Source organism: Hypomesus transpacificus, chromosome 10 (genome assembly GCF_021917145.1).
Source record: "Hypomesus transpacificus isolate Combined female chromosome 10, fHypTra1, whole genome shotgun sequence".
NCBI lineage: Eukaryota > Metazoa > Chordata > Actinopteri > Osmeriformes > Osmeridae > Hypomesus > Hypomesus transpacificus.
Window position 1 is genome coordinate 4385375 of NC_061069.1, and position 22148 is coordinate 4407522.

Sequence of the window (22148 nt, forward strand, 5' to 3'; positions counted from 1 at the left end):
GTGTGCTCTAGTCTGGCTTATGGGTTAATATATGATAGACTCATCAGCACAATGGGGTCTCTAATTAATCACTTGATAATGCCAAGGTACTTAGTCCTCAGCTGTCTTTCCATAATAAAACAATGGAGGGTTGAGACAATCTATACTGTATGTGTACTCCTGTTCAAGTCTTCACAAGGAAAAAAGGTCTGTGAAAAGGTTTTGTGGTGGAGGCAGAGGCTAACAAGAACCACAGATACCCCAAATATGTGATGTGCAAAAAACTGAAATTCCTGACACACCGCTCATGCTGAGATGAGGGTGATACATCCAGAACTTGCAAAGTTCCATTTGCTGATCAACCGTTTGTGAGGTAGTACCATCCATCTACCAGAGAAAGGACTGTCAAATGAATATCATATGAATGTTTCCACAACACAGAGACATTGCACCAGATTTGGCAGCTTGGTGAAAAGTCCAAGACCACAGGAACATCACTGAACATGTCTAGAGATGTTTTGATACAATTATATGATATTGTAAACTATAATGGTGCTTAAAATACATTTCCATTATTTCCAAAGCAACATACAATTTGTGCATGTAGACAAAGCAGCAAATTAGGAAAAATTGCAACAGTATTTCGTTAGAACCAAGGAAGAGTCTGTTTTTACCATCAGTTCTTTTCAAATCAACAATAAATATTTTACGTTTCCAGGAATCACTTGGGGTCCACTGTTAAAATGGGCCTGGCCATTTTCTGGCAAGGTGTGGTGGACTTGAGCATGTTTTGACAGGAACAACCACTCAGCAATTAACAAACTTGGAGCAAAAAAATGTCCACATCGTACATGTTGCTAGAAGAACTGGAAAGAGCGAAGTATTTCTTATTATTTCTCTAGGCACATGTCAGGATTAAAAGATCCATGTGACTGGAGACTTTCCGGAATGTATTGTGATGCAGAGTCACTGTCATAGCACATTTACTTTTCAGTCCAGATTAGATGCACGGGACTGGAAGAATGCTTACATATTCCCAAAGCTGGCAAGTGGCCACATACACGCCACAGTGCCAACCTGGTTTTACAAATGACCCTGTACATTAACCTGACACAGTTGTAGCATCCATCAGCCAGTCTCCAAACCCAAAATATTGTTGTTCGGCCCACTGGACCCAGCACTTGGAAGGATTTGTTCTTTCGAATGAGACACCTCAGGTTCACAGACATTCTGGATAAAGGAAGCCAGGCGTCACACCCAAGTCTGTACACACGACATCCCCTCTTCCTGATAGGGTAGCATCCACCGCTGTGGCGCCCTGGAAGAGCCCTGGGATGAATCACGGGATGAACTTCATTGTTTTTCCTGTCAAACGGCTCGTGTGAAAGGATACTTTTCTCTAACCCCTTGTCTCGTTCTCCTTTCCCATGTTCTATATGTAGAACCCATGTCATCTCTCCAGGCATCCAGGGACATGGTTGACCATTAACCTGAGGATGTGTGTGTTTGTGTGTTTGTTGGGCCTCTCTGAGGCAGAGACCTCTGGGCTATGACTGCTGACTCTTTGTTCCAGCTGTACTCCTGCAGGGCTCAACAGATCATCCATTTCCGTCCCCACCCACAGATCTTTTTTGAACTTTATGGCATACTTGATCTACAGAATAACACAGCTAACCTGAACCATGGCATGTCATATCATCTTAGTGATAACAGAGTGAGTCAAGCCTTCACACAACTGTTATCAGCAAGAACCCTGACCTTGTTTTTTTAGTTGTCTTGCTCAAACAGGGTACAATCTCCGTTCACTTACGTATAGGAATAAGCCCAGGGCAACCGAGTGTCACTCACATCATCACTGTTCCAATACAAAGTACCGTGAGTTGAAAATATATCTCAGAAACCCCTTTTAAAAGAGTTGTGCCAAGTCATCGACTGGGTGCAACCCCTGGTTTAAAAACAGGTGGTTGCGACAGCAGAACCTACAGTATCGAGAATGGGACTCACGAGGCAAGTCTGTCCTGTAATTGATCGAAAAAAGCCGTTCCTTCATTGTATTCCTCTATCCTCCTGCATAGCTCTGATCATCATAACCCAGATTTGACCGATACACTAAATAAATGATTCATGAGCCCAACCCTGGAGGAGAAGCTGAACAGTTGGGGATGTCAGGCAGGCCACTCCTGATATGCCAGACTCAGTCAGACCTCTGGCTGCGGCATGCCTGCCCAGGCTGGCCCACAGCCTGGCACGGCTACCATGCCGTGCCCAGTGTAATGGGATTGCCGAGAAACCCCTTGGAGAGGCGAACCAGGGATCTGACCTGCCGCCACACCAGGGAACCCACCACCACCACCACCCCCACGGAACTGGATCAGGGCCTGCTGGGATTAGGAGTCAGAAGCTCAACAAACAGACCCTCTGACTCTACAGCAACAGGCAACACTGTCAGCATTCAGATCATGTGTTTATGCGTCATTTGTTTTCCTCTGCTTAACATCAATACTGCATCAATAGTGCTGAGCCATAATGAGCATAATCTGTTTCGCAGGGGCTCAGTGAGTGCTGGGCAAACATGTATTTCTCAGGACAGGTAAACAGGAATGTATGTGGACCTACAGATCCTGCTGCAAGTTGGAAACATAGTTTAGAGCATTTACTGAATAGTTTGAGTAGGATGAGACTATGTGCAGTAATACAGCATTCTCAGGATGTCAAATCGTGCACATCTAGAATCATTGTTGCATTTATGTTCCCCACACCTACAGACATAGTCTATATGAGATTATATATTGTGTATTCATCACAACCCAATTAAATACTTCCTCCCAATAATGCCAGATGTTCTTAGTGAGGTAATAAAATCGGCTCATTGGCTTAATGCTTCTGGTCAGCTCTTTCTCCGCCTCCTTTCTGTCTGCCTTACCTCTTCTCTATTTCTGTCCGACTTGTTGAATGGTTTCATTACAATTGCACTGCCATTAACCCCGACCATCTGATTATTGTTTATTACTTTAACATGTTGAATGTTTTGTGTAGTGCAGGGTTAGGGTCTCTATGAAAGAGCATTGACCGATATAGCCGGGTGTTTGTATGGTATTGAGCTGAGCTCTCATTATGCATGCTTGTTATTCTGATCACTCCTCTGCAGGATCTGATCTTCCTTCTCTGTGGTGGTGGTGTGGTAATGACACAGGTGCCCAGCGGTTTTCCAACCCCTATATCTAACCAAAGCATTCCTAATGTACAACACATATTTCACACTCATAATATTGTGATTGGCTATAGAAAAGAACAGAAAGTTATTGAAATGTTTCAAGGGGTGTGTATAGCTTTAGGGAGGGACATATTACTACAGGAGGGGACATGTTGCTGCAATTATGGATTAACTATCACAGGCTCAGTGCACTGCTGTTTGTCACAAGAGCACAGGCTCCATGCTGTATTGGCTGCATTTGGCTCCCGGTAGAGGTTTTGCTGTAAAATGAAGGCCTTTTCTTACACAACAGGTTATTTACGTACTAAGCGTTGTTAGCATAATTTCTGGAATGCAGGAAGTGAACAGGCAGTGACTTGTAATGTGGTGACAGTTATGTTTTGTTTTAATCCAAATATAAAAAGGGCCAATATGATAACATAACATCATAATAGTAATACAATAAAATAGGCTTATAATCATTGGATATATTATTGTCCAAAAGCTGTGTCTGCTATTGAGGTATATTCTTACGGTTTCCAAAACTGAAAACTAATGATAGACGTGACCTTGGTTCATCCATAAAATACATTCACTAGTGATAAATGTGACATAGTGACAGCTGAAGTCAATAGCTATGCCTATGTAAGATAAATAGGATGCATGTAAGGGGTCAGTGTGTCAGTTTCCATGTCAAGAACAAAAATAGCAATACTGGGAATAGGGATGTTTATGAAAAATGAATAGATCCAACATCCATCAAACAGCATTATTTCAAAGCCATAATTACACTTTATTGAGATTTTGATGTCAAAATGTAGCATGCTGAACTGAGCCTTCGATCAGAAGATAACTTTTCAAATATTTGTATTTATTTATTTGAAAAGGTAGCTATTAATTAGCAGTTATGTTGCATAATATAGAACTACAATACATTTCGTTTAACCGTCCGACTGTTGCTTGCATTAATCCAATTTAAAACTCCAGTCCGTGTTTCCACCATGTCCCATCTGGCTCACTGGCAAGGTTTGTTTACTGGCGGAGAGGCAGAGAAGGGGATCCTAGGGGATCTGTGAGACTGAACAATCTACCTCTAATGTGGGAGAGTAAAATAAGTTTTTCAATTCTATTTTTGTTGTTATTATCATTCGAATACGCATTTGGTCATTTTGGACTAAGTTAAGGCGCATTTGCAAAACCTTAAAACGCATTTCATTTTTGTAAAGAACGAGGGCGGGCGACCACAACGAGCTAGCCACGGCGAAGTCTGACACTCGGCAGACTGGAACTAGTCTCACTGAAATCTCAGCATTGACTGAGTCGACTCCGACTTGTGGTGCGGATCTATCCGTAGTCTTGTATCAATGTTTTTCAATTACTGGCGTGTTTAATTGTGAATAGGTTATCGTCTTGTATTCGTTGCAGTGGAGTTTGTAGTGAAAGACAAGCCGTGTATGTGATTCGCAGTGACCCATGGGTTTTACTACGCCACGCGTGCCACGATCCTCGAGTTGTCAGAAACATAGCTAGTATCAGAATTGCAACAAAACCTTGGAGGAAAATTAGTTAAATTCACTGAAGCAGAACGTCTAAAAAGAACGATTGAGGATATAGATATACCTGGCAAATGCATTTAACCCAATAAACTGGATTGAGAAAGCGAGAGTTGCTATCGCTAAATTTACTTGTGGCCTGCTCTATTGCTTACTGCTACTACTAGCTACGTAGCTATAGCTAACGTTAGCTTTTTGGCTAACTCGCACAACTCAGGCGTGATCTGGCTTGCAGTTTGTGTGTTATTACGTGATACGATAGACATTAATCTCATAAGCGGAAAGGATTGATGCCGTTCACCAAGTTGCAAATGAAGCCTTTTACTTCATTTCGTCGCAATGTGGCACATACTTGCATTTGTTCGTGGTAATTTTGAATATCCACCAGACCCGATACAGCTATATCTAGCTAGCCTGTGCGCCAGCAGCCTATTTAGATTGAACACGTTGGACCCTTCCCTCCGCCCATTTTTCCGGTGACTGTTTTTATTTTTGTTTACCTGATTTTTGCGGCTCATTAAACTAATTTCCTGCCATCATTTTCTTGGTAGTTTTAAGTGAGATCTCACACGGATTCTTCTCAATTTGTCGACAACGTCGTTGGACTGTGACTTCACTTGAGTCAATATGTGGCTCCGGACTTTCCTTGCGGTTTTTGTGACCACTGTGTGCATTTTATGGAATTGTCACCCAACTAATGGAGAGAGTAAGTAGATATCTTATCTGAATATGTGTATGTGCTACAACTACCATATATATTTATGTACGTGTGTTTTTTCCAGAATGTTAATTACCATTAAAACGGTCAATTATTGTGATTGGCAAGTTCTTATGGATGATTAACATTCTTCAGTCAGACGCAGTACTGGAGGGACAAAGGTTATGCTTAACGGGCATTCTTGCTTCCGAATAAATGTAACGACAAACGACTAGCTAAATGTTTTTGTCGTTTAATCTGATCGTAACATGTTTGTCTAATTGGAAGATTTATGAGAACGCTTAGATATGTATTTTCATGTACAGTATCATTGTATCACGTAGCAGAAATTCTGCTCTGTATTGAAAGTAATAATACTACTACTACTACTAATAATAATAGAGAAACATTTATACTTCCATCTCTTATCCTTTACTTAGCCTACTTTTTCTGTAGTCAGTGAGTGATGTTATGAATCAGTTTTCACGACACTACCGAACATTTCTGCAAGGCTAGATTTGATGATAAATAAATAGATGGATGTAATGTTCGTGGCAACAAACTAATTATTATATAGGATTTGATTAATTCCTAAATTGACACATTTTATGACCGTAATAGGCTAGATAAGCTGCAGTCACAACATTTTTGGTGTAGTTTCTGTACTGTAAATATGATTGCGAGGTCCCTCCGAAACAAATATAACCAAGCCTGTGGCACACTTGGCTTTGTGTACCTGACGGAGATCGGTCGATTTTCAATCCAACTTTTATTGCATTTTTTCTAAAACGTAGTTGCGATCACTTGCATTTTGTTGTCAAAGAGGACATTTATCCTAATGTAGAATGTATTTTTGTTTTGCTTGAGAATTTGTCTATGCATTTGAACCACACACACACTTCACTTTACAATATGTAATCATTCTTTGATTTATAACACTATACACTTTGGACATGGTCTGACACATTCAAAACCCCAGACACTTTAAAGAAGAATAGAAGGTGCTGATGTATTGTGTCAATATCATTTAAGCTTAGCAGGCATTTAGCCTGCTAAATATGCTCCCCAAAAAATGCATGCAGTATGCATCTGTCCTCTATAATTGTATGCCATCTCCAAAAGAACACATACCCAAGTTTCTTTTTTATTGAAAACAGAAAGGTGCAAGATTTGGGGCAATGTCATCAAACCAGTTTTGGTGCGAGATCTTGAGGACATAAATCATAAACAAGTTGTGTAATTGCAAAGCTGGCCCCTTCTTGCTCCTCTCAGACTGGAGAAAGAGCCAAAGGGAAGATTGAAACACGGGGGCTTTACTGGCTTTCACAAGCTGGACCGACCAATTCTGAAGTCAGTGAATCTTTGTATTTTTGCGTGCTTCCTTGCAAGGTTCAGTAACTAATCTTCGTTTGGTCATTTGTTCTTAAATAATCTCTAAAGGCAGCGTACATCGATTTTTGATGTCTCTATTGGTTATACTATTTCACAATAACTTTCCAATTCAAGCCTGTTTCAAACCAAAATGTGCCAGTTTGGTTCTTCTCAAGCTATCATTTTAAGTGGTCAGGCAGCTTTCAAACCAGTATATTATTCACAAATTCCCTTGATATATGACAAAACTACAGACTACACTTCACCAGGAGAGTGGTGATCTCATATAATCAAACTGACATGATTCCATTCTTGCACAATGTAGTTTATGGGTTTGTGGTATACACAAGAGTGGTTGGTATGAGTGGTTGTCACCTGCAACAATGGGTCTGTGATCCAGGTTGACAGTAGTCTCTAAGAAGCCTGGAGAGATATCGAAGACACACAATTTGCCAAACCCACACACATTTGCTCGAGCCTCTAATACTTAAAGGATTCGAAGCAGCTGACAAGGTAGCCTTGTTCTCTCGAGTCCCTGTACCCTTGACATCGTAAAAGGAAATGTCCTTGTTATTGTGTTTTTACACACCGAAGGTAATAATTATCCCAGTGTCAACAATGGCCTTCATGCTGTCAACAATGCCTATTCATGTAGCATGAGACATTTGGCTATAAACACCCTCAGTCAGGAGAAGTTATTTGTTTATAGATATGAACTGTGAACCCAGCCATGATTGTTTTTATGAGTAAGACATGAGAAATTCAAATTTCAGTAGTGGCGGCTTTCAAGAAGAATGGTTGCGACACTTTTGCAAATTGGCAAAAACATATTGTCCATCTTGTTTGGATCCACATTTAGAAAAGAAGATGAGGAACCGAGAGCAGCTGGTGTGCAGGTGAATCACTAATTGACTGTGCATCTCGAAAGGTCTCTCCGCAGACAGTTCTGTCGCTCGGCCCCGAGAGTTTGTCAAAGCTGTATGGCCAGTACCCCATTTCTGATATTGGTAGCCCTAAATAAAACTTTCTGCCAGTTTGATTGATAATGGGCCAATAGTCTGACCAGTCAAAGCTCTGTAAGACTCAGGGTGACCCTGACCCCCCTGTTGGAATGTTTTCAAGCCAGTGTTATATTCTTTGCTTTAGCAACGTCACCAGTAGGCCAACCGATATTTATAGCCTAAAGGTTATTATCTTATTTATTTATGATGTTATTTTCTTTTTGTATTTGTATTGTTTTGCATCAACAGGCTGTGTTGAAATGTTACGTTAAAACATTGCAACCTTATTCAGAAGGCCACATAGTAATTATATTGACGGCCACCGAAAACAAAATCCTGGTCATAAACAATTGATAAGGTTTTACAACTGTTCTCGTGGTGGATTACACCACTCAACCATCAGTTCCTCTCTGAACTCTTTGTTGCTCCAGCGCATGAAGAAACAACAAGCCAGTGAGGGGACCCTGAAAAGGGAAGTGTTGCAAGCTCTCCGTGTCTGCCCTTTCTTGAGGCCGCCTGTTCTTCTTGGAGGCCCTGTGACAACGTTACGCCACAAAGAGGCCCCTCCATCTTCCTCGCATCGCTGGAAGCTGCTGGGGAGGTCTGTGGCTGTCGTAGACCCCTTTAGAGAGCACAGTCGATTGAGAAGATGGCTCTTTGGGGACGTGCACAAACTATCCCCGACTTAGGGTTTTGTGTTTGTCTGAACTAGCGAGCCTATTACTCAGGTGTTGGTTGTGTTGAAAATGGTGCTAGGGCCTGTTTTTGTGCATTCGTAAAGATTCGTCTCGCTTGAAAACAAGGTTTCACGCTTTCACTTGAAGCGTTGCTTGGGTCACATGGATGTCAAGTAATATTCAATGGATTTTAAATGTGCCACAATGACTGTAAGAGTGTCCTTCATACATTAATGTTTGTTTAGCCAAATGAATGATGTCTCTTAAGACACAGCAGGTTTGTATTAAAAGAGAAGAGTAAAAGTAAATGATTTCTAAGCCTTTTATCACAGCTACTGTTACCACTTGCTGGAATGTTACAACAAAGCAGCAATTAAAGGCATGTAAAGGTTGGTTTTATCTCAGCATTGTCTCCCTTTATGAAATGTTTTGTATAAGCCTCTCTTAGCAGTAGGGGTGTCTGATATGAGTGAATCTGTTGTTCCTTGGCTCCATTCTTCCCTCCGAGGCACAAACGGTCACAGTCTGTGTCCCTGTCTGTGTGTTGTCTGGCTGAGAGCAAATCTATGTTCCGAAAGCTAATGAAGTGCTGGAGCCAGCCCCGTTTCCACGGCAACCCTGTTGGTTGTGATGGGGCCTGAACCGTGTCTGCCTTCCTTTTTTGTCCCTCCTGTCTACAGGAAGTAGACAACATGTGGCATTATGGATCTAAGAGCCCTCTCTGCTTGGGTTGCTGATCCCATCGCTGGTCGTAGGTTTAGTTCATGTGCGATATGTGACTCGAGTTCAACCAGGTTTCCACAGTTCTGATGCCAGACCGATGACCACATCAGAGTCAGCCAGTCAACCCCTTATCTCTCTCTGTACCGCTGTTGGAATTCCTCACATACACACCAAGGCAGCGCTGTTCCAGTTTCCAATGCGAGCCACTATCGGTACGGAGTGTATTAGATTCTCAATTGGGAATGCGCTGCTAAAAATACTGACCTGGCTGAAAGTGTACCCTGATGAGAGCTGGGGCGGTGTGGGCTCCTCTGTGATGTCCTGGGCCTTCGCTCTCTCTCTCTCTCTCGCTCTCTCCTGTCTCTCTCTTTCGCTCTCTCTCCCCTCTCTCTGAGTGGTCACTCTGTACTTGTTTATTAGTCTTTCTGGATGTGTTTGTGTGTGTGAACTTGCATGAGCACCTGACTGTGTGTGTGTGTGTGTGTATGTGTGTGTGTCAGATGGAGAGAGCGTGAGCTCATGATACTCATTCTGGGTGTAAAGCAGTTGACGGGGGTAGGGCTGTGTAATGGATCTAGTCAAGCTCCTGCTTTCCAATAGCTGACTAGTTCTCTCATGACACTTAAGTACACAACCATGGTGTAGCTGGAACAGTTCTATTTAGAAACGGAAGTGTTAAAATGACAGGTTTGGGAGATACCGCTCATTCTTGGGATGAATGGTTGCCCACCTGGGAAACCACAAACAGCAGAGTAGCATAGAGGATTGTTAGCGCTCTGAAAGAGGAAATGTTCACCTTTTTAATGAGTGAAGTGAGCGTAATGTCGAAGCTCACTACCTTTTTAAACACTTTTTCTAACGAGCCATTTTCGTAACATAAGAAAAAGGTCCCGCAAGGGTAAATGCATGGATCTTTGTAATTGTGTGGACCACAGTTGCCATACCCTATCCTGAAACACTTGGTGTAAAATGAGCTGGTGCCATAAGAGCTGTAGCCCTTTTTTCTCTCCCCCACATGGCTGACCAGTTGGCCTGAGGAGCGCCCAGCTCTGTGGTCACAGGGTTGGTAAACAAATACAGCACTCTCCCAAACCCACCCACCCCAGCACTCCTCCACCTGCACCTAGACTCACACACTGTAAAATCAGGACTGGAATGTCCCATGCTGCACCTGTACAGGAACAGTCTTTATGGCTGCAATCATTACGTTATGTCACACAAAAGGCATCTGCTTAGAGGGGCATGATTACCCACACATGAACCCGCGGAGGTTGTTTTCAAATCTTGAAAGAAAAAGCAATTAATATCTCGCCATTGACAGGTTTATTTTTATTAGACATAGCCTATATTTTCTGTTGGCTCAACCTATGTGACTGCAGTGTTGGATTACAAGGGCCTCTCATATAACAGATTCGAAAAGCTCAAGTTTAAGTTAGTTAAGTAACAACTGCAAAAATAAATATTTTTACGCTTAACCTTGGTGCTTTTTCATCGGATTCAATCTAGTTCAGGTCTGAAAAAGCATTAGCTCATGTTTTAAACCATCTTATGTTACTTGTTCTTGAAGCCAAATACAAGAAGTCAGGGATGAGCACTACTTGACTCTGATGACAGCGCTCCATATTTGAATGTGGGTAACAGCCAGATATGTGGTTGCTAAACAAACTGTCAGCCGAGAGGCATGGTTTTCATCAAATTAAGATACATAACATATTTTCTGCAAGATATTTTTCTCAATTTAGACATGTCTATTTTGAGCCTTCTAGACAGCCCCTTTTAAACCCCCTCTAATGTTTGGCAAAAAAATAGATCGCACGTTGCAGTTATTTCCTTTGATGACATGGCCGTCCTGCAAAGTAGCTAACTGCTACTTTTGAAAATGTAAAAGTAGAACGTGTTAGATTTGTATTTATTTGTATTTACTTAGTTTAGTTTATTAGCCTTTATTAAATAGTGTGACATGGCTAAATGAGGGTTTGAAGTTTGTTGCTGGAACTGTGGTGTAAAATTCCTCAGAAATCCCACTTTTATTCACCAAATTTAAAGAATTGCATTTTAAAGAGTGACACCACACTGATTGGCTGAACAACTACACTTTTTGTTTCAGTAGTGCATGCGTGATGTACTCTCATTTGTTGAGAACGACCTCTAAAGAATATCTTTGCCAAAAGATTACTGTTCAAAGGGAGGTGAATGATTTTGCTGTTCACTTCCTGGGTTTAGGGATATTAGTCACAGAGCCTAAGTCGTTATTTTTATGGTTTAAAGTGGTTGTTTTTTTCCACAAGACCTTTGACCTCTGTCTGAATTCTATTTCTAAACATTTTCTCTCTCTCCCCTTATATCTTAGTTTGCCCTAGTAAAGACATCCGGAACAACGTGACCAACCTACGGACGTTGGAGAACTGCACGGTGATCGAGGGCCATCTGAAGATCCTTCTCATGTTCAACATCAAGCCGCAGGACTTCCGAGGCGTCAGCTTCCCCAAGCTGACCGTCATCACAGACTATCTGCTGCTCTTTCGCGTCTACGGCATGGAGACCCTCCAGGACCTCTTCCCCAACCTGACCGTCATCCGAGGGAACAACCTCTTCTTCAACTACGCCCTGGTACTGTTTGAGATGCTGCAGCTGCGGGAGATTGGCCTGCACAGCCTCATGAACATCACCCGGGGCGCGGTGCGCGTGGAGAAGAACCCGGACCTTTGCTACCTCTCCACCCTGGACTGGTCCAAGATCCTGGACTCGGTAGAGGACAACTACATCGTGGCGAACAAGAACGACCGCGAGTGCGGAGACGTCTGCCCAGGGGCGGCCAAGGGGAAGGCCACCTGCCTTCAGACCACCATCAACGGCCTGTTCAGCGAGCGCTGCTGGACACAGAAACATTGCCAGAGGGGTAAGTCGGCTGCCTCGTCTTTCCATCCGGTTAACAAAGTCAATGTAATTATCCACAGTGCGGTTCATAGGTATTTTTTCCTTTTCTGATATACCTCACTGTCATTCGTGAGTGAAAGTCAAACTTTGACCTCACGACTGAGATGTTGGCAACTGCTACAGACGAGGAGATCTTTGCAGTGTTTGCGGTGACATCAGAAGTAGGCCATGTTTTTCTTCTTTTCTTTTTTTTCTCCTCGTTGGCTTGAACCATGCTCCAGAATATGTTGCAATGCTGGGCCAGGTTTGTCTGTGAGTGTGTGTTTGCATTAGACAAGTGTTTTATGTTGTCCCATCAGACATGACCCAGGTAGAAATCCCAACGCAGGAGAGAAAATAATGTGACGTCACAATTCCCATCATTGAACATGGAGAGCTCCTGCAAAAATCATCTTTTCCTCTGAAGTGGGATCTCTGTTTGGAAAAGCCAGACCCATTCCACGACGACAAGGAGTTTAAGTTTAAACACCGGGAAGAATTTTGCATATGAGTGCTGCTCGAACCTCTCATCTTGCGCAATTACGCAACACAGGGTACACATCATGTAACTGTTCTTTGAACTGCTTTCTCTTTCATGCATGTCTGCCCTCTCAAGCACGGCCCCTGCCTGGTTGTAAGCGCAGTGAACACAAGCAGGAGACTGAATCCTTTTCAGCTTGGCATGACGTAAATGGTCCAACTACAGTTGAGATTCGAGCTGGACATTTTTGTCAGTTCAAGCCTCAAAGGGAATCTTTTTTTGTATGCAAAAAAAATAAAACATTGGCAAACTTTGGCATGTCACACGTGACCCATCAACAAACGATGGTGGAAATGTGAGTAAAAGGATAGGTACGTAAAACCTCAGTGACAGATAAGCTCCCAAATGGAGTTACCGTTTGCAAACTCTGACAAAGCAGCAGGAGCAAGAGCCCACAGCCAAGCCCTGATCTCCAATCAGAGCTGCAGCCGGCGGATGCAGGGCCTGTGGACTTGTGGCCTGGGGCCTGTGGTTTCTGGCCTAGTTTCACTAAAGCATGAAAGACCCGTTGAGCCCTGACCGGAACCACAGAGCATGACGCGAGGCATTCATTTGCCCTCTTTATAGCTATTTATTTCGTGTCGGATACAGCCGGACGCGATCGATTCAAATTGACTTTGAAATGGATTCTCAGCACCATTCATATCAATCCTGGTTGGTGGGTCCTCTCGTCTTGTGTAGTTGTGCAGCAGGTTGTTGTGTTGTGTGTGTGTGTAGTAGGGTTGTACTCCTTCATGGGAAGTCTAACTGATAGGTGCTTAAGAGCCAGAGGTGGCAATGGGTCACACAGTTGGTCAGTCTGCCCTTGCCTCGTTTTGTATCACAACCCATTTCCTCCCCCTACTTTACTGGGGGGGGGGGGGGGTTCCCAAAGTAATTGTAATTTTGCCCTTAGTTTAGCTAGGAAATTGTACCCAAGTTGCCAAGAAAGAGGTTGCGGGCATGCTGATTATTAAAGCTGATTGGATTTGGCCTCATGAGTGCTTCTCTCACACAGACGGACACACATCACACATTACCTTTTTCTTCTTCTTCTTCTTTTTTTTTTTTTTTTTTTTTTCAAAAAGAGTGAATCAGAGAGTCTGATTGAATTCAGCCAGACCCGCACTAACCTCTGCTCTGCTGTCACCTGGTTAGCATCCTCTCTGCTAGGGAGTGCGGTAACGCTCGTTTGTCCCCAATTACACAGCCAGCGGCACGTCTTTAGTTTCTGTGTAATCGCAATTGCACAGAGGTTGAGTTTGTGTATTTTATCTGGCTAAGAAGCAAGTCTTCCCTCAACGCTCCGATTGCTGTCATCTTCAGGGGGTTTACTGTAGCATGCTGGCTCCATGGGAGCGGGTGCAAGCTTTTGTTTTCATGTTGTAATCACATTTGGGTCGTGTTTGCTCTCTTTGTGGAGCGCCGCAGCTTCCGTTTGCCGGCCCGCGGCCAGGCCCGGAAGGTTCTGAATGGAGCATGGCTTTCCCAAGCGGCTAGTATTTTACACACATTATAAAATGATCTTCATTATCGGCCCTCTGAGGAGATTAGACACACAGCTGGGAGGCAGAGAAGGGGCGGGGAGTCTCTCTCGCTCGCTCTCTCTCTCTCCCATTCACTTTTTTTTTTTTCAGTAGAATCAGCGTCGGCAGCAGCAGCCAGTGTTTGGGTTAACAGAAAACCATACATTTTTAATTAGCTCCCACGGCAGGGGGTTTCAATTATAGGTTTAGCAGAAGCCGACTCTCTCCTCCGATTGGTAGAGGACTCTGTATACTGGCGGCATGTGGAGCTTCCAGAAAGGCGTGCATGTGTTCCAATAGCAATAACTGCCAGCCAGAGCTACACGCTACACTTCTAGAATGGATAGCGTCGCTGTGATTCGGGACACAAGTCAGATCAGGTGAGGGACCTGCTGTGGACCCTGTCTTCATATGGAGAGTCCAAATTTACCCTCACTGACGTCATGCCTTAGCCCTCGTCCAATCACAAGGCCGGCACAGAGGCTGGTCAGGGGCGTTGCGAGGGTGCGAGGATAACCCTGACTGCAAGAGCAGACACGGCTTATTAATCATACAGGGGTGTGTGTGTGTGTGAGAGGATATACATTGTTTTGACTTGCTGCTTAGGAACAGTCGAGTAACACGGGGGGGGTCAGGAGGGGATGTGCACACAGGCTGTCCCCACGGGGAAGCGGAGGTCACCACCGGAGGCGCACAGCTCAATGTTATCCCCCCCCCCCCCCCCCCCACACACACACACACACACCTCTGTGGCCTTGTGCCGATATTACGGCCTCCACACCGTGGCAGACACTGGCGCCAAGTCAATCTCCTGTGTGGAACAATGGTTGTCGGAAGAAGTTAACAGAGTGCTCTTCCCAATTGTTTCCTGACTTTGTGAGAGCATTTCCTCCCAGCGGTTGAGAAGGGACCCACGAGGCCGAGCAGCGTCTCCACCGGGCGGACGCTTTTACGAGACCAAAATACCGCCAGGTGACCTCCTGGGGCCAACGAGGTATGAAGTGGACAAACGAGACGGCTAGTAAATCAGTCTCCATGCAGACTACAAGATGGGTTTACCGTGCTGTTATGAGCGCTGGGAGAAGAAAGGAAATCACGTCGGGACGGCGCCTCGGTTTTTGTGTCTCATCTTCCCAGCCCACGAGTTCGAAAGATCGGTTCGGATTCCTGAAAAGCACGGGGCTAATCTGCTGTACACATCTGTCGAGTTTCCCCCCGGGGGGGGGCAGGGGGGGGGGCTGGGTTTGGAGTGTCGAGAGTTTGGGTTGTGCTCTGCCACCTTGGGACAGAGCAGCCACCCTTTGATGTCTCACTGACATGTCGAGCGGCGGTGCGAGCCAATTTCAACAGCCCTGCGAGGCTAGTGTATTCATTTCCCATAGTGTTGCCTCTTAAAACATGACACGTGTTTGAAAGCCATGCCAGCCCTGTCCTCCTGCCATCAAATGAATCACTCCCTCTATTTCTATTTATGTCACTGTCTCTCTATCTGTCTCCCTATGCCCTGCCCCGCCCTCCCCTCCTACCCCCATTTTCCCTCTTCCACTTTGAAAAAGACATAAGGTCCAAAAGGGAACGACGCAAAATGCACTCGTCCATTACATCAGAGGAAAAGAAATCGGATGAGCGTTCCTGTTTACAAACTAGTCACTTCTGCAATCTGGTTTCACACTAGCCGTGCAACATCACCTCCAAACTGTTATCTACATGGAGTCACACCCCTGTTGTTTCGGCAGCCCAGCTAGCGGCTCATCGGCGCCCATCTTCCCTTTCCCTGGAATCCCAGACATTTTAGGCATTTGTTAAAGCTGGGCAGATGAGCGTTGTATTATATATATTATTATTTTTGACTGCTGTCGCACACAGAGCACAGGCCTTCTATTTACAACAGCATGCCCGCCTCACCCTCACTATTCTGTTTATTTGGAGATCTCTGGAAAGATACTTTTGGATCTACTCTCCGGGGAACTGTCCCTTTTGAATATGCACTTAACCACTTTCATCATGTTAAACATTTGCTCTCGAGTTATCTGATTCCTTTGGGTCGATCGGCTGTTATGTTTATGACTAACAATAGCAAATGGGTTGTTATGTCTGTCACACGTACTGTTGTGGCCTTGGTTTATTACGGATCCTTTCTAGGTTTGGTGATTTTTGTCAGTGATCCTATAACGGTTTCTTGTGTGTTCCTCATCCTGACTGAACATCCTGCACTGCCTCATTGACGTGACCAAACAATATCAAAGGCTGGGAGCTTCACAGAAGAATTCCCAGGTACCTCTTTCTCTGCATCACTGCAGACTCGTTGGTACAATAAGCAGGAAGGAGCTGGATGCAGCTTGTCTTTCCAGACAGCTCTCCAGCTTTACGTCCTTGTATATTTCCTTGTTCCTTAGCATCGTGCTACCAAATATATCTGGCGAAGTGAACGCAATTAAAGATGGTTCCGAATGTCCAAAACAGTCTTGCGTGCACTGTTGTGTCAAGAGCCAAGGCTGTCGTGTGCGTCACCTTCCTGCTGGACTGGCATTTGGAACCGTCAATGTCTTTTGTGCGCTGTTTATCATCTTTATTCTCGTCACAACAAATTGGACATCCTGCCATTACAGGGGGGCTGTGAGGCAGCGAGGGCACCATTCAAAACAAAAAGTGCTCCTCCATGTTGTTTGCGTGTTTGGATTCTATTAATGGGGACTGGTCGCCTAATGAAATTGTTTACAGTTCCTGTCTCAGTCAGCTCAGCTGAGCCCTGCTGTTGTTGAGTCAGACTGAATTGCAAATGGGTACCAGGAAAAAGTGAGGAAGGTCATTAAGCTATTCTATATTTCTGTATAATCACTTTTAACCAAGAAGATGGATTGTTAAAGATTTTTCTCTCTGACGCATTTAAGACTCACCAGCGATATTCATAGTTTGTATTGAATACATTTTGCATCCAATTTGATTCCGAGTGATGGGAAAATATTTCCGTCCGCCTTATTTGTATTTGTATGCTACGTGGCCAAACTGAAATGGTTGGACAGTTATAGACTCATCTTTATCATCATTAGCTTCGACCTTTTTGTTGTTCTGGTTAAGTACTGATCTCCTGACGTTTACGTCAGCAGCACCGCTGAAAACAGGTGAATGTCTAAAACTCTCTGTACTGACCTTTCTCACTCTTTCTCTTTTCCTAATCACTTAATCATCTTTTCTCTGCGCCGGCTAGCTGGACAAACAGGATTGCCTCCAGAATGCTAAAGGTCATCTAGAATGACCGAATGAAATTGACTGAATGAATCCTTGATTCCTATCGCCTGCCATGCCAATGGCATCTTTTGTATAGCACTCGGGTGGGTCTTTTTGAAGGCAGTGGAAAGTTTGGTAAGAGGGATGTGTCCCACATCGTGTTGAGGGGAAACAGCAGTTGGGAGAGTATAACATCTGCTCCTGACTTCGAAAAAAAAGGCAGCTCTGTGTTTATACACACATAATGGCTGCGCCGTGCAGACAGACCTATGTGTGTCAGACCTGCGTCGCAACTCATCATGCAAACTAGCTCACCCTCCGTAGTGCTGCACCCATCATGCTCGTTAGCCTAGATGCTAAGTCTGATCATTCACACATTCACAAAATCGGAAGATCGCCATATATGGGCGCGCTAGCCTGAGGATCATTCACCACGTTAGTTCGTCTTCTGTTTCCTTTCCTTCTGGGGCTTTTGCTGTCATTTTCTTCACAAGCAACTAAGTACCACCCTTGTCATGGTTTTGGAATTTTGATTGCCAACCAGTGCACCACCGCATTCCATTTGGCATTTGCAAGAGTCTTATGTGATCTTAGCGCAAAGAGCTTTATGTTTTATGCCATAAAAGCAACATGGAGGAACAAGCCACAACATGTTCAAGAGGAATTATGGTTAATATCAACAGCCATGGGTGTAAGTAATTAGACAGTAGCCTGAAACTGCAATTCAACTTTATACATACTGCCCTCCTCTTTGGATAGGTATGGTTCTAACTCCTTATTGGCTTGCCATTTCAGGTCAACAGCCATGAAAAAGATGGTGCAATGGAGCAATTTTTCAGTACTGTGTATTGATTCCAGAACAAAGCTGTCCACCACATATAAAAAAATAAAAGATAGTCCTTGTGAGCCATATAGTGCTTGGCGGTTGACACCTTATTTTGCTCCGGCCAACCGTTGACCGGTGCCGACAGTTAGAATTTGTTTCCTCGCTGTCCGTCAATGACAAGCCGGTGTCATCCTGACCAAGCATATTCGTCCTGCCTCGGGATGTCCCAGAGTTGTCTCTGGTGGTGGTGAGGGAAGGTGGGGGGGGGGGGGGGTAGTGGGTTGAGCTTCTTGTTGTGTGAGGTCTGTCTGTGGACCAAGCGAAAGTCCTGCTAATGAGATAAAGAGCCTGGCATTCCTGCAGCATTACTGCCCAGCCTTCATGTGATCCTGCATAACTTTGCATAAACCACATGACAGCCGATCAGACGGACCTGTGCCTCGGGGCCCAAACGGGGCCTTGGACGACCAGACTTAACCCAGGGAGGGGCAGACGGACTGAACTCACCTCTAGTTCAGAGTAAGACAGCTTGGCAGCTTGTTTTCATTAGCGCCTACCCATCAACAAACCTGCCCAGACGCCTCCCCCACTCGCTGTTCTTGTTGTTGGATACTTTTCACGTCACTTCTTGTCCAGGCAACAGGAGCTAAGACGCTGACCACGTCGAAGCAAAGCATTACTAATTGACCCCGAGCAAACTCGAGAAAAGGCGGGGGGCATTTCATGGTGCCACCTTGAAGGGCCGATCGGTGTCGAAGAGACTGGGTTCAGTGTTGAGAGATTTGCATGTTTAAGGAGGAATTGGCGAAGCCCCCCTCTGCCAGACTAAAGACGACTCGGGGTGGCCTCACCCTGAAAGATCCTCAAGGTCCCGACCTCCAAAACGTTTCGACAGGCGCACAAGAAACAGTGCTCCAGTCATCGGGGGGAGGGTTGGCAGAAAGCACACAATTGGAACATTACTGAGGAGAGCACAATTAAATAATGGCCTGTGTCTTTGAACCCAGGATCCTTTCCAGGAGAGCAGCTTCACCCAGCAACAACTGATCTGATCTCCCAGAACAGATTTGGCCTAATGAGCTGGATTGGCTAGATAGTGGTCCCATATACACGCAGACACACACACACACCTCTCTTTCAGCCTTCTCGTGTGGTCGCTAGACAAGCAGCCAATACTGTGTTTACAGGGTGTTTTGGTTTCACGGTTGCTTAGGGATACGGCTGCTGGTCCACCTATACTACAGGATCTGGAAAGCTGTTTTAACCGTCTGTTGCTTCACTAATGAGTTTACAGACTGACTGTCTTCAGAACAATCTTCTATAAGCACTCAAACTCTCAAGCAACGTCCAATAAAATCTGCTCGGGCCTCCTGTTTCAGGAGCCCTTTATAATTATTTTGATCATGAATGGTAAGAGCTGAAGGGTCATTGATCAGCTACTTTCAACCGACGTCATTGTCTCAACCTTTCAGTTGGGACATTGGTTGTACAAAGGATAGGTGCTTCAAAGAGCCCTGACGCGTGGAAACGAGCAAGTTAGATGCAATAAAGGGCTGTTTGGGCTCCACCACCAACGGTGAGCTTCCTTTGTCAGTCTGCTTATCACCTACCTGTCACGGTCACAAGGATACTTTCAACCCATTACCGTGCAAGCTAGAGGCGCTTTGGAATAAGGGCTCGTGGTAGAGGATCTCTCTAAATGGTGAGCTGAAGAGGAACACAGTCCCTTCGGACAAACAAAAAAGGCCGGTTTCCAACGGTGTTGCTTTCGTGGATGTTTAAGCAACAAAAGCTCGTCTCTGAGGGAAAACGAAAGGAAGAACGTTACTCATAAAGAAACCGCCCGAGCTGTGTGGACCTGCTTGCCTCTCCTGGGAAAGGTCAGAATCCTTGCAGGACTGGACACTAGGAAAAGTACAGCTCAGCTTCCTCCTGTTTCTATGTGGCTGTGGCTCTCCTCTAGGGTTGTTTTTTTTCTCTTTTTTTTCTTTTTTTTTTGCATGCCTCCCTGCCCCGTCGTCTGACTGGCTGGGAGACGCGGCGACGGCGCTCGAAGGGGTTAACTCTGCGCCGCTCGTCCTCACAGATGGGAGAGGCCATTGAATGGCTAGCTTCCACAGCCAGCAAACACATTGGTTAAGGCTGAGGGTGGATCCACTGCTTGAGCTGTGCTCCGGCATGGACTAGGCTGGATCAGGAATGGGTGCGTGCCGGCTGCCACTGCAGTATTTGTGTGTGTGTGTGTGTGTGTCTTTGTGTTGCTTGAGGTCAGAGAGTGGGGGAGGGGGGAGAGTCAGTAGTTGACAAATAAAGGAAAATGAGGTAAAAGGAAAAAAAAGAAAAAGGATTCTTGGTATCCAACCGTCAAACGTCTTCCACACAGCCTTGTGTCCCCCGCACAGACTCACCCTTTCTTTTAAGGTCAGGTCAGTGGAAAGGCTCACTTGTGTGGGAGCGCCAGGACACGGGTCCAGGTTGTTTTGCCGGCCTTGTGTCACATGACGGTTGGAACACAAATGAACTCCAGCCTGTTTTGAAACCCACTGGAGTAAAACCCCGAGCTGGCTGGCACAGATGAGCACTTTGCCGGTGCGAAGGAGTTATGGCAATCACACCGGGTTTGGTTCATCTCGGCTGTGATGTAATGCCTTTTTATTGTTTCTCTCGTCTCTCGTGAATCCATCCCTTTTACTATCTGGGAATAGGTCGAACAGGACAGGTGTACGTGCAAGAGACTGTGTGTGTGTGTGTTTGTTCAAACTGTCTGTCCCTGAAGTCAACCATCCCCCCCTACCACCCATACACAAACACACACACACACACACACATTCATGGAATTTCTCCTGGAGACTTGAGGGGGCTGACCTGTGACCCCCTCTGCCCTAAGCCCCTGGTTATCTCCCCTGCTGTTGGCCAATCCTAATCTGCCTTTCCAGGATGAGTAGCTAATCCTGGTGGAGAGGCAGGCAGGCTGGCCACAGGCAGTCTATTTACCTCTCTGTCCCTCTCTCACAAACACACACACACACACCTATCAATCCACTGGGAGGCTAAGGTTATGTAATAAACAGGTTTACATTGCTGCACACACACAACAACAACAACCCAGGCTCGGTGACTGCCATCTTCCTGACGTGTCTCCTGAGACGTCACTGATCTGAATGGTGTGTGTTAAGACTTCCAAACTGGGGGGAAAATAAAGCTGTCTTGAAAAACATCAGGTGTGTGTGTGATCCTTCATCTCTGAAACACAGTTGGCTCCCCCTAATAGTTGGATGAGAACTAATTGACGGAAGTCCATATGGGTTTGATCAACCGTAGACTTCCATGTCCTGCGCTAGCTCCAGTCCTGGGGTTAGACCACCACACGCCTCTGCCGTAGACAAAGCACCCACCATGAAAGACTCTCAGGTTTCACATAATAAATAGAGTGGTGGTAAACATGGGCAGGGCACAAAGACCACATAAATAGCTCCGATTGACAGGACGACATATCCGGTGATGTCCACGTGTGTGTGTGTGGGCGGGGGGGAGGGGTGTGGAGGGGGGGGCGGGGCAGGATGGCGTTGGCCCATCGGCCCCTGTGAGGCGGTGACATCAGCCTGTTTGTCCCCAGCTCTCCTACTCCCAGTTTATTTCCATCCTCCTGACCGATGCATTGCATTCAGCTCTCTGGGCTGCCTCTCGCGTTGGTGCCCGACGGGGTTCCAGGGTGACAGAAGAGTCTAGTTGGGTTACGGCGTTCCGAAGACTGCTAGTTGGCTGCTATTGTCATGAAAAAGCCCAAAATGCCAACATCACTGTCACCCAGCCTTCTGGGCGAGTGTCTGGGTTCTGCTAGCTGGTGACAGCCCCACCCCTGCTGTGTTTGTTTGTGTGTTGGTGGTGTTTGGTGACTGGTGGAAGATGGTGTTGCACCTCGAAGGCCTCCCAGCTGA

The 22148-nt window shown here is 45.3% G+C and overlaps 1 protein-coding gene across 1 annotated transcript in view; it reads left to right on the forward strand.

Annotated features, from left to right (window-relative positions):
- The first annotated feature begins 4181 nt into the window (after window positions 1-4181).
- insra (insulin receptor a) overlaps window positions 4182-22148 on the forward strand; it is a 34049-nt gene continuing 16082 nt past the window's right edge. The window contains exons 1-2 of the mRNA XM_047026756.1: window positions 4182-5431; window positions 11545-12093. Of these exons, the coding sequence (XP_046882712.1) occupies window positions 5353-5431; window positions 11545-12093 (628 nt within the window). The 5' untranslated portion in view covers window positions 4182-5352. The remainder of the gene's footprint in view (window positions 5432-11544; window positions 12094-22148) is intronic.